Consider the following 13,226-nt stretch of genomic DNA (forward strand, 5'->3'; position numbering starts at 1 on the left):
CAACTAGGGAAGCAGCTCGAACTCTTCTTCATTGTGGATGGCAAACGTAAAATGTTATAGTCACTGTGGTAATGGTTTACCAGTTTTCATAAAGTTAAACACATACACGTACCATATGATCCAGTTGCTCCATTGCACACATACACCATTTATCATTTATTTGTTCCTAAAGGCTCTATTTATAATTACTAAGAGTAGAAACAATCCAAACATCATTTAGTGAGAGATTGCATTAACAAAGTATGATATGCCCACATGTACCATGAAATACTACTCAGACATAAAAAGAACAAATTATTAATACATGCAACAACTTGGATGAATCTTAAAGGCATGAAATTAGCAGAAAGAAACAGTATGAAAAGTTTCTATACTTTTGGTTCAATTTATACAACATTTCAAAATAGAACTACAGAGATGAGTGACAAACTGTCATTGGTAGAGGTTGTCAGTAGAGAAGTTCAACTATAAAGAATTAGCACAAGGGAGTTTTATAGTGTAAAGGAACTTTGCTTGTTTTTTGTAAAGGAACTGTTTTGTATCCTGATAATGTGATAGTTACGCAAATCAGTGTATATGTTAAAATACACAGAAGTATACACCAAAAGTTAGAAAATGGGCAATTTTACTGTCCTAATTTTTAAAATAAGAATTTTTTTAAGTGCATGACAAAGTCTTTACTTTTACTTGTAAATGATTATTGATACACCAAATAGTAAGTAACAACTTCTTGAGTTCTATCATCTAGTAAATGTTTTTGTTTTGATTTGAGACAAGGTCTCACTATGCAGTCCAGGCAGCCTGGATCTTACTGTATAGCCCAGGCTAACCTCAAACTCGCGATCCTCCTGCCTCAACCTCCCAAGTGCTGGGATTACAGGTGTGCACAACCACACCGGGCTCATCTAGTAATTTTGATTAAGATAAACTAAGCACAGCCCAAACAAGTGTGCTAGTATTTGCTGTTCTATCCTTCTTTAAAATATACTATTTAAAGGCTGGGTGCTGCATCATACAAGTTATAAATGGCTACTGCTTTTTCACAGATAAAGCTCCGACCTTCAAGAAAGTGTAAGGAAAAAAGTTATTTAATCCCCTCTTTCGTTGAAGAACTGTTTGTTCTTTTCCTTACTAAATCTAAGAATGAAAATGTCAACACTGGTATGTTGCTTGAGCTAAAAGGTATATGAAAACAGATAATATATACTCATTAAATTTCTAAGAAATATGAAGTAAAAAGAAGAAAGCTTTGGAGAAAGTACTAAGTTTGTCCAGAAAAGTTAGATATGCTACTCGCCAAAAAGTGAAGGGAACTATTATACAACATAAAAATAATTTAATGCATTTTATAAGAACAGTATCGACTTTTCTAAAGCTTCATATTCCATGAAAGCATCTACAATGCTAATCCACAGAATAGGCACTTCTTTCTTCTATCCATTGATGCGGTAGTTTTCATGGATTTCTGGCTGGATGTCGCAAACCAAGGCCAAGAGGTTATCTAGGACTTCTTCCCTGTTCTTCTGGAAGTAAGTCTGGAGGACAGCCATCTTCTCCTGGATCTTCTCCAATTCACTGCTGCAGCTGCCATGGATGGGATCCAAATGCTTCCTAGGCCTTGAACTCTTTCTCCTTCTGCAGGCGGTACTATTCAGTATCCGCCTGAGCAGCTGCTTTGGCCTCCTTCAGCCTGCAGTTCTTTCACTTGCGGGCCTCAGACACCTTCTCCGTGGCCCACTTCTCAGCCAGCAGCAGCTTCTGTTTTCCTTGCGACTGGCTTTCTGTGGCTGCTGCAGCTCACATGACCACTGAAATAAGATTTTTTCATGTGTCCATGCCTGGACCTCATCCCCAAAGACTCCAGTTCATTTGTGCTGTGAGGTGTATGAGTCCACAAGTAGAACATTCAGATTTGAAGACAATTATGAACAAACAAGCCATATTTATTTTAAAATTATTGCCACATCAGGTCTACCAGACCAGTTGAAAAACAATGCATAGTATTGGTAAGAACAGAGATAAAAGAGGTGACCTTTTTCCTCCCTGAGATCAGAGTGGCAAACCCAGTTGGGGGCCACTGCAGCTGATTCAGTATGGAACTCATGTGGTCAGAGGAGAAGTTCTATGCCATACCCACGCTCCAGATTCACTTGATACCTTTGGGAATAATTCTTTCTATAGTTACATGCTTTCTATCCTTATTTTCTTCCTGTTTTATTGGTGTGTTATAGAGTTAGCCAAATCTTGCTTCAGCTGGAATCTGTCCAAGGAATCTATATGTATAACACGCACATCAGGGTTTTCAGTGCACAAGGTGTACTGACAGCCAACTTCATCTGAAACAAAACAGTGTTGTAGCCATATGATTTGTACAGAATATTTCCAAATAACAATTTTAATGTCCATTTGTTCTGAATGTCTACCTTTAAGTATTAGAGAAGTGGGATAGATGAGGTATCTTATTTCCCTGTCTCTGGACTCTGAAGGACCTTTGTTATGTCTAAGTAAATTCTGCATGGCAGTGTTTATCCCATAGTCTTTCCATATGCATAAGAACTGCTGTTAAGATTAATAATTTCTTGTCTAAAAAGATAACCAACATGATTCAAATGTAGTATAAAGAATATTATAATATTATTTCTACAAGATGACTACACTATACAAAAATAAATATGAATACATTCAGCATGAAACTTGGTGGAAGATAGTAGAGTGTGTATATCTATTTTGTTTTAGACTCAAAGGCTCAAACATGAGTAAGTTGTTATTTACTTGGCTTGCCACTAGATGGTGTGGTTTGCTAATGAATGACCAGTTTTACAATTGCAGCAGATTTCATGGAATGCTGTTTTCAATCGATTATTATTAATTTAGAAGTTTAAAATTGTAAATAACCATAGAGATCATCAGTGCACCAAAGCCTGGATTAGAATGCCAGTCCCCTGAAATCTCACTTTCTGCCATTGTAGTGCTCTGTACTTAGAAACCAGGGGACAAAATGTTGAAAATCAAGCTTTTAAATTGCCAGTAATGAGATTTTTAAGAGCAACAGCACATAGTCACATGATATGTTAACAGAAGCTTTTACAGTATAAACACCTTAAAATATTAATGTAAGATCTTTAATTTTGCAGAAATATTTTTCCTATTGTGTAGTGTTCTACTGTGGTGCTAATACAGATTGCAAATAAATGGACTAAATCCTGCATTTAAGGTCCACCCAGGCAAGAATAGACACTACAGATAAAGTCAGTACATTCAGGTTAGTTAAAAAATTAAGGATCTAGAAGAGGTAAGTTAATGCTTTACCATCAGAGATCACCATGAACACAGCTATAGGTGAACAGTGGTAGATTTATGGACAGAAGAAGAATACTATCAGGACCGTGGAGCATCTCAGAGGAAACAAAGTTTTGCAGACAGTAGGTCTGGATTGGAAAGATTTCATTCATTCATTCATTCATTCATTTCAGACAGGGTCTCTGTGTAGTCCACTCTGGTCCTGAATTCAATATGTAGCCTAGGCTGACCTCAAACTTGCAGCAGTCCTCCTGCTTTTGCCTCCTGAGTGGTAGGATTACAGGTATGCACCACCACACCTAACCTGGTTAGAAAGTGTTTAAAAATTCTGAAGTCAGTAAGGATTTTTAAGAAAATTGACTCGAAGGATAGGCCAGCCATTATGGCTGGTACAAGTGAGATTATGGAATGGCGTTTTTTTTAAGTCCTTGCATTATGAGAACTCTGGCCTTTACTCATAAGGAGTTGGGACAGAGATAATGCTTATTTTTTAGAGTATTTTTGAAAGGATACAAAACAGATAATATTAACTGATTATTGGATGTAGGGGCAGCAGGATGAAAGAGATATTTTCTTTTTACTTCCATTCCTTCCATTACCTTTTTTTTTTAAAGACAGACAATAGAAAACTAAATGATTTTTCATGAAGCATTATATAGTAAAAAGTAGTTATAGCTTAAGATACTTAAAATTTTTTACTGTCTTTGATAAACTCATTTAACAGATAGGTTAAATATCAATTACTTTTAAATGCTAAATTTTGGTTTTGGTTTTGGTTTTTGTATTTTGTTGATGTCCACTGTAGGTGCAAAAGTCAAGAAATAAGCAAGTGCGAGAATTATTTCCCGATGGGTTTAGTATTCATCATGCAGGAATGCTTCGGCAGGACAGAAATTTGGTTGAAAACTTGTTCTCCAATGGGCATATCAGAGTCCTTGTCTGTACAGCTACGTTAGCCTGGGGTGTCAATCTTCCTGCTCATGCTGTTATTATTAAGGTAGGAGCTTACATTCCTTTGCACATGGATTTGTGTGTGTGTTAAAACAAACCTTTGGGTTGATTTATTTACAAAAATATTGTGGTTTGAGTGTTTCATTGATTTTTGAGTACTATTTAAGGTCAGACTTATTTTCTTCAATAAGAATCTAGTTTATCTTGTGAAAATTTAACTCTATCACAGATGATGAAGGGATTAGTTAAAGTGTACTTTTGAGATCTTGCCATATTTGCCCAATTTCAGTATTCAGCTTTCCAGGATTATAATTGTATGTTTATGTAAATTTTTATTAACTTTTTCTCATCTAGGGAACACAAATATATGCTGCGAAAAGAGGTTCCTTTGTTGATCTTGGAATTTTAGATGTCATGCAGATATTTGGCCGAGCTGGACGACCACAATTTGACAAATTTGGGGAAGGAATCATTATAACAACACATGATAAACTGAGCCATTACCTCACTTTGCTCACTCAGCAAAACCCAATTGAGAGTCAGTTTCTGGAAAGCCTTGCAGATAACCTAAATGCAGAGGTAAGATATATTGAACTTAAAACAGAATCATCAGCTTTAAGAATATATTGAAATAAGGGTTAAGTTGGTTGCCATTTTATAGGATTTAGGAATACAGCCTATGCCACATTGTCATAAGACAGAATAGGCCGAATGGCCACATTGTTGATATATTTATAAGAGTCAGAAATGTAGACAACAAGACTGACAACTCATTGCTAAATGACCATGCTTCTCATCTAAACATTTTGTTATTGACTAAAAATTCAACCCAAAATTATATGATCTAGGGAAACAGAAATAATAACTAATGTTTTTATTGCACTTTGACTTAGAGTTATTAATGAAGTTTTTAATAAAGATTTTATACAGTTTAAGAAGCTCCTTTTTTAGGTCATGTGATTAACTGTTCTATAAAATGTGGTTGCTTAAGAGGAGTTGGAGTATGATCATTTGTTTCATGTGTTTGCATCCATGACAGATTTGGGAAGTGTAGGTAATATTTTAAGAAATGTGGAAAATAAACATTTTCACAATTTAGAGTACATATGTCAAACATTCTAAGGAAGTTTTACTGTGATATTTTTAATTATAGTAAGTCCCCGACTTATGATCATTGGGAAGTTGGGAACTTTCACAGATAGAAATGGACTTCCCATTATGAACATTCTTAGGTGCTAACAAATTGCTGAAATAGCTTACGTGTCTGTGGAACATTGCCGCAGTTGTGCTGCTGTGTACTTACTGAAGAGTGTTACAGTGCACAGCGGTACCGTGCTCAGTCCGAGCCTAGGATGTCCAGAAGCAAGTGGTGGTGTAGGAGGGACTGCAAAGCAATATATAGTGTATATTTGTGTCAAAGTTGTATGAAACTCTGTTTGTTGTACTTAAGAACAAATCCGAATTATGAACATTCTCCCAGAAATGAACTCATTTGTAAGTCAGAGACTTACTCTGTTGCTGTGGTATTCAACACTTTCCTATATAGCTATCTTTTCTTTTAAACTTGATTCTAATAATTTTTGAAAGTAGGTAGGATGTACATGTGAGATAAAGGAAATATTTACAAATATTGCTTATTGTTTGCCAGTCTTTTAGCATTAACAAATTTCACTTACATTCTATTCATGTTATTTATGAGTCTGCTTAAAAAGGAGAAAGAAAAACTCATTATGCAGTTCCCTCTATTAAGCATGAAGTTTAATAAAGAGGAAAACATGAAGATACTATGAAAGTGTTAAATAAAAGGGATAAATTTTAAAAAAGCATTGAAGAGAAAGAAAAAATACATTTGACCCCAGGCTATTGGGAACAGCATTTTTCATGAAGGTAGTAAAACTCATTAATTTCAGTTTCGAAGGGTAGATAAGCTTTGGAAGATAATGATTGGAAGTTAGAAGAAGATAGGAAAATTACTGGCTTCTAATTACAAAATTACAGGATAATAACAATGATTGGAATTAAATTTTGAGCCTGAAGAAAATATTAGTACTGATCAATTTCAATCATTGTTGTCTGCTATGATTCAGTGGTTTAAATAAGTCTCTGGGACTCCTACAGTAAAAAAGGAAGGCTGTTTTATATAGTATTTCTTTTAAAAGCATGCCCAAAATACTAATTCTTAGTAAATTTCATGTCCTTAAAAGCTTTCTGTAAGTGCTGAAGTAAACCCAAGATGATAATATTGCAATACAGAAGATACAAGCAGTACAATAGTATCCTTATCCTGAAGGAATTCTCTCCATAGGGAAAATAAAATAGCCCTGTTTGATAAAGCCCTGAGATTAAGAATAAATTATGACCCATAAGTTTATGCCATATTCATAAAATACTTACTAGACCTGTAATTCTCAGAAAAGTCCAATAGATAGAAACCTAATTCCACTCAGTGATGTAAAGGGCATTCAGATAATGATACATACCTTGAAAATTTTAGTTAATATAGTGACATATATTTCTAAACTTTTTCATATCTTGGTCTTCTGGTATAGCTTCTTATTAAAGTAAATGTTCCTGTTAATTAAACAGACTCACTGAAATTACAGCTGAATGTGAAATTAAATGTAATAATTGGTAGAAATCAAGTGTGAAATTAGTTTATACCATGAACTTGTGCTGTGTTCTTACAGTAAATGATTTTTAAGTCTTTAAACGCCCAAAATCTTCACAAGACTGTATAGTGGCAGTAATGCTAGGTTAGGAATATTACCTCTATTAATATCTTTGATTTTATGAATAAAATTTTTGATCATTAATTTAGAAGTGGAGAAATGATTATATTAAACATAATACTAAACATAATTATATTGCAAATATTTTATGAAACATTTTGCTGAACGATACCTGATGGGCTGACCCCATAATCCTAATGCTGTGGGGGTATATTTCAGTGGTGGAGCATTTGACTGTATCATCCTAATGCTGAAAAATTATAAATCCCTTCCCTATATAAAGAGCCACAATTTTTTAATGAGAGAACAATGAGGCATATTTGAGGCTTATTAAAATCTATTAGGTATTGCTGGGTGCCTTATTCTGTTTTAGCCCCCTTTGGTTCATACTTTAAAACTATATTAATTTTTATATCATAACATATGTTCTTTGCACAGAGTGCCCATAAGCTATTTGTTGTAAATATCTTGATCTTAGATTTAAGTTCTCTATCATCTGTCGTTCCATTTCTGCCTCTGGATACTCTCCAACACAGGTCTTCTGTCCTAGAAGGTTGTTATGGTTGTTATTCTGTTCATATTCTGTTCATCTCACCTATCACATCCCTTTTTTTTTTTTGGTATCAGGGAATGTCCCAATTTTTAAAATAAGTGTACTAAGTATACTCTTACTGGATTGTTGCGGATATTTAATAAATGCCTCTTGTAAAGTTTGTATGCAGTAAATGATAATGTCACCTTTTTCTGATAGTACCTTTATATTCACCTCCATTTATTCCTGCCAGCATTGAAATTTTAGTTGAATAAACAAATAGTAACATTTTTCATGTAAACACATTAAAGTATGTAGTTTGTATGTATGCATATACATATAGATGTGTCTACACATGCATTCGTGATGATTATATTTGCTTATTCCTATGGTTTTAACCCAGTTTTCAAAGGCACATATAATATAAATAAAAGATAAGAGACTTTAAAGTTTAAATATATAAATTAGACATAAAGTCTTGGATATAGTTGAGTCTTATTTCTAAATTACCAAGTTTGGGATGAATTTTATTTTCCTTAATGGAATAGAAAGCTCTGTCACGCTATACACTCGTTCCAATTTTGAAAGTTTCATATGTCAAATATTTTCTTTAAAGCCATCTTGAAGAAGTACCCTGTTATCTGCTCTGCACTGTGAATGCTGGGTTTATGTGTGTCTTCTACATTACATATGTATCACCATCATTGTCCTGATGAAGGAGTTTCTTGAAGCCAGGGACCATTAGCTGTTTGTGACCATGCCCATTGTGCTTTACATAGTGTATAGGCTCATTACTGACTCATTTTATGATTGTGGAGAAAAATAAATCTCAAAGATGCTAGTAAAAACTTGTTCTGTGAAAGGCCCTGTATTAAGTCACCACTAGATGACAGCAAATATTTACAAGAAAAGTTTTATGTTTATCACTAGATGGCAGTCAAGGATTAATCTCAAGATAAGATGTATCATCATACATTTACACTTACTATTCTAGACAACCTCTTTCCTTTTGGTCAATGATTAGAAGATTTGGCTTTCTTGATTCAATGTTTGTTACCTCCTTTCTTCTTTCCTTTATCATTACTAGCAAAGGGTAATTATGATTAATTTACTGGGTCAGTTTTTTTTTTTTTAATTATAGCAAGCTTATTTTAGCTTTTATAAAATTTTCTACAAGGGAACATAGGTAATTATTTTAAGGTAATGTATCAGAAGGGAATATAGGTCATATATCATTTGACTCAATACAATTATTATTATGGTCAAATAAATGGAATAAAAAAATAGTAGAGACTTAAATTTTTGATCATATCACCAAATTAGTTTTATTTACCTAAAAAGACTAGAAAATGTTTGGATGTTCTATCTGTAAAACTTTAGAAATTGTTATATAACCCTCTACTGGTTGAATTTTACTTTGTACCACTCTATGTTTAGTGGAAAGCCCAGTAGCTCACATTTTAGGAAATGTGTATGTTTATGTTGTGGATGACTTAATCACTTTTAAAAAAAGTACTAGAAGGTAGAAGTAAGTAGCCAGAGTCAGCTGGCTACTAAATATCATGTATTTATTTTTGGTCTTGTCTATTAAAAAAAAAACAAGTAATGTGATATAATATTACAGAGAAAATTACATGTTGCTGTATTTTATCCTCAATGAAGTAAAGACAGCTAAGCCCTAACTTTTTTTAATGCTGAAAATTGAATCTAAGGCCTTTCATATGGAAGGCACACACTGCATCACTTTCAACTCAACCCCATGTTTATTTCACAAAGCGAGTTACACAGCACAGGATTAACAGTTATATTATAGAAATTAAAACAAATATGAAAGTTTTTATTTTTTTCAATATTACTACTAAAATGACAATTTGTTTTCCCTCCTAAAATTTAGTGACTTTGATATGGAACCTCTCTCCTTTGTTTTAAGTATTAGACGGTAAAAAAAAAAAATTATATAAAGGGGTTACAAAAAATTTTACACCTGTCAAGTTTCACAACTTGGTTGAATTATTAAAGTAAAATGAACATCTTACGTTAAGAGTAAAGTTTCTTTCTCTTGATTCACTGACGAAGAAAACGCATTTGTTAGGGAAGTATCTCATTAAAATTGTGTTGATTTTTGTTACCCAATAATTCTTTTCTGTTTATTACGTAGTTCTTGTATCTGTTGTTGTGTTTTTAAATTATTAAGCTTTGGTTTCATTTAAGTAGTTATCACAAAGCTATATTAAATTGCTATGTTAAACTTTGTTTGCTCTCTGAATATAAAGAATCACCCAGTGTTATGGTTCAAATATATACATATCTAAATTTTTCATAGGTTGTTTAAAATTTACCAATAAAAGCCACTCCATTATGTCTGTGTAGCTACATTAAATTCCCAATAAAATGCTTTATTTTTGTACAGAATTAAATTTTATTCATATAATGGATATTAATATAATGTATTAATATAATGAATATCTTTAGAGATAAAGTTAACATACTTTCTGATGATGGTTTGCAGAATCAGGATACATAAGGATAGAACTAATAATAGTTTTGGTTACTTTTTATTCTGGTATACTTACATTTCAATTTTTTTCAGTGCATAATCACATAAAATTACAGTAAATTGAAATGGATACCAAATTTTTAAAAAACAGCAAATGCTGAAAACATCGTTAATTCTCTGTAGAATTAAACTCCATATAGGGAAAAAATTAATCAAATTGCACAATATTGAATAAGTTCAATTTTGGGGGATAGCACTTATAGTATGCTACTCTCAATTTAATGAGGCAGGACTGAGTTTTAATTTATTGGAGAAGTCACGTCCCGTGTTTGCACTTACCTTCTTTTAAATGCAGCACAACGATCAATTTCAAAAACATAACTTCTGACAAAATGGTCTTTGCTGTAATGTTTATGCTTGACCTAAATGCATTACTTTAATTTCTGTTATTTTTTTATTTGCAGATTGCTTTGGGAACAGTCACTAACGTGGAAGAAGCAGTGAAGTGGATAAGTTACACTTACCTTTATGTACGGATGAGAGCAAATCCATTAGTGTATGGCATCAGTCACAAAGCTTATCAGGTAAAAAACTCATTTATGTTTTAAAAAGACTCTCAAACCTTCTTTTGGGTTCTGTAATACTTTCATGATATGAAGATTAAATATTTGCTACTCTTGCTTAATCTGAAACAGTTAGGACCAAGTAGAAAAATAAAGAGCTTTAATCTATTTCAGAAAACACTAAGGAAAAATTAACATGGCTTCCTGTGACATTATTAATATATTTTCATATATTTTCATTTGATTATATTACTGTGATTTTTTTAAATGTATGATGAATTTAGTTTTGGAGTAGACAAGATATGAAATAAGTTGACCATTTTTAATAATAAGCTGCTGTATGTAATCTGTTCTTTTCAAACCTTATCTATATTTGTTCTAAAATTAAAAGATAGCATTAGTAATGAGTTACTACTGTAACATTTTGGAGACTGGGATAAGTTTCATGATTCAGTGTGTATGCATAGACTGAAAATTAAATACGTGTTATAGCAGGTTGTCCTATGAACTTTATAATTGTGTGGTCCATGTGGCTTACAGATTCTAGGAGATCTTGTGTTTTCTTTGAATTCTGCTTTATATACTGTAAATGCTTTCTAATTACAGATAAAATCCAGTTGTAGCCTAATGAAACATTATCTCATTTATTATCTTATGAACATTCACTTGTCAGAATTATTAAAGAAATTTAAGTCAAAATTTATGCTGATGTGCATCCAGTTTTTTTGTTTTTGTTTTTGCTTTTGTTTATTTTTGAGACAAGGCTTGCTAGGTTGACCTGGCTTAGCTTGTATTTACACCACTCTCAGAGTGCTAGGATTACAGGTGTGCACCACCATGCCCAGCTTCATTTTTCTGATTTTTAAAATTTCCTTTAGCTACTGTAAACAACTAAGATAAAACAAATGTTAGTAGTATGAACTCATTAGATTTATAAAGTATTTTTATATCCTCCCCAGTTCTCATTAAACATCATATTTTACCTTATTTCTCATGACCAAACAGTAATCTTTGTATACATGTATATATGTATGGTGTGTACACATACATCATAGCAACAAGAATGTTTGTTAATATCTTGTGTTATATATCATAATTTTGCCTAGAAAAAAGATTAATATAATAGTTTTACTATACAGAAATTCATTTTATTCTTTGCTTTCATTTTTATTATAGTCAAAATGGGTTTCCCATTAGCAATTATGAAAACTGCTAGAACAGAACTATAGTTTGTTTATTTGTTAATTACAAAAAAAGCTAACTAAAATGTCAAGAAATTTTTCATTTCCATATATGGCTTTATGTTTGCAAGTGATGACTGTATAAAGAATTCAAGTGTTTATATTCCTTTCCTGCAGATTGACCCAACTTTAAGAAAGCATAGAGAACAGTTAGTCATTGAAGTTGGACGGAAACTTGACAAAGCTCAGATGATTCGTTTTGAAGAGCGAACTGGATATTTTTCCTCAACTGATTTGGGTAGAACTGCCAGCCACTACTATATTAAATACAACACCATTGAGGTATTATAGAGGAAAAAATGCAACTGTATATTTGATTTTAGATGCAGATACTTTGTAGAATTCAAAAATACTCCTACTAATACGAAACAAAAAAAGCAGCTAATGGATCAAAATACATTCAATTCAGTTTGTGTGAACTTGGCAATATACCCACAGTAAAAATAAAATCTGAAATAGCAAAGGTCCTCTTGCTATCTTGTTCAACAGATATATCACTGATAGTACACACTAACACGACTAAAATGGTAGAAGCATATTTCTTCATCTTATGAGATGAATGCCTGACTAACTTTAAGTGGGAAGCTATAACTTAATATTATTCTTGAATAAAAAGTAGAAAAGTTAATCACATGTTATTGAGAAACATGGATTAAAGAAAATTTAAGGAAACCAACAAAATTCTCAGGTCCACTGAGCTATACTATATAGGCAGTTTAAGGAATTTTAAAGGCTAAGTTTGATGACACCATTGTAGAGTGGTTTGTTTTGTTTTTAGCATGGCCTTCCATAAAGGTGTCACTTTACTATTTTTAATTTTAAAAGTATATATATATGCCTTCATTTGTGTTTGTTTACATATGTCAATGTATAGGAAAATTTAACGGCAACTTTTACCTTTGTAAAATGGACTTAAATTTGAAGAGAAAAAGATTGGTTAAGGTGAATTTGTATCATTTATTCTATTTTTAGCATATTTTGAATTTTATGCTTGTTTTTACTTTTATAGTTTAAATATTTTTAAATGGGAAAATAGAACTCATTTGAGATTTCTTCAGAAATATGAAAACCTTGGTTTATATGAAACCTAGGTTTTGTACTCTTATAACACTTGCTTATAGTACATACAAGTTTCAGGAAGCACTTTCACATGCTTATTAATTTTTCCTCTTCTACAAAATAAACCTTATATTTTCATAACACTTGCATCTATTCATCTTCTCTATTACGCAGCCTTTTGTCCCCTTGCTAGTATATAGATGCCAAATTACAGTTCTTTTTCATAAATTCTAGTCCTGCTTTACTTTTGTGTATATTCTACTGGCTTTTGACTGATTTTTTTTTTTTTCCCCTCCAAGTTTCCAGATTTTTGGTGTGCCCTCATTGTTAATATTGTGACAATCTTCAGATTAC

The 13,226-nt window shown here is 32.4% G+C and overlaps 1 protein-coding gene and 1 pseudogene across 4 annotated transcripts in view; one reads left to right on the top strand and one right to left on the bottom strand.

The window, feature by feature from the left end:
• Positions 1–13,226, top strand: part of Ascc3 (activating signal cointegrator 1 complex subunit 3) — a 295,426-nt gene that overhangs the window by 162,033 nt on the left and 120,167 nt on the right. For all 4 annotated transcript variants that reach the window (XM_010607172.2, XM_010607175.2, XM_010607174.3 and 1 more), the window contains 4 exons: positions 4,106–4,297; positions 4,606–4,830; positions 10,474–10,593; positions 11,931–12,095. In XM_010607172.2, coding sequence (XP_010605474.1) covers positions 4,106–4,297; positions 4,606–4,830; positions 10,474–10,593; positions 11,931–12,095 — 702 coding nt within the window. The remainder of the gene's footprint in view (positions 1–4,105; positions 4,298–4,605; positions 4,831–10,473; positions 10,594–11,930; positions 12,096–13,226) is intronic.
• Positions 1,434–2,964, bottom strand: LOC104850332 (annotated as a pseudogene).

This window comes from Fukomys damarensis, unplaced genomic scaffold, assembly GCF_012274545.1.
Source record: "Fukomys damarensis isolate Sample0158 unplaced genomic scaffold, DMR_v1.0_HiC HiC_scaffold_14, whole genome shotgun sequence".
Taxonomy (NCBI): Eukaryota; Metazoa; Chordata; class Mammalia; order Rodentia; family Bathyergidae; genus Fukomys; species Fukomys damarensis.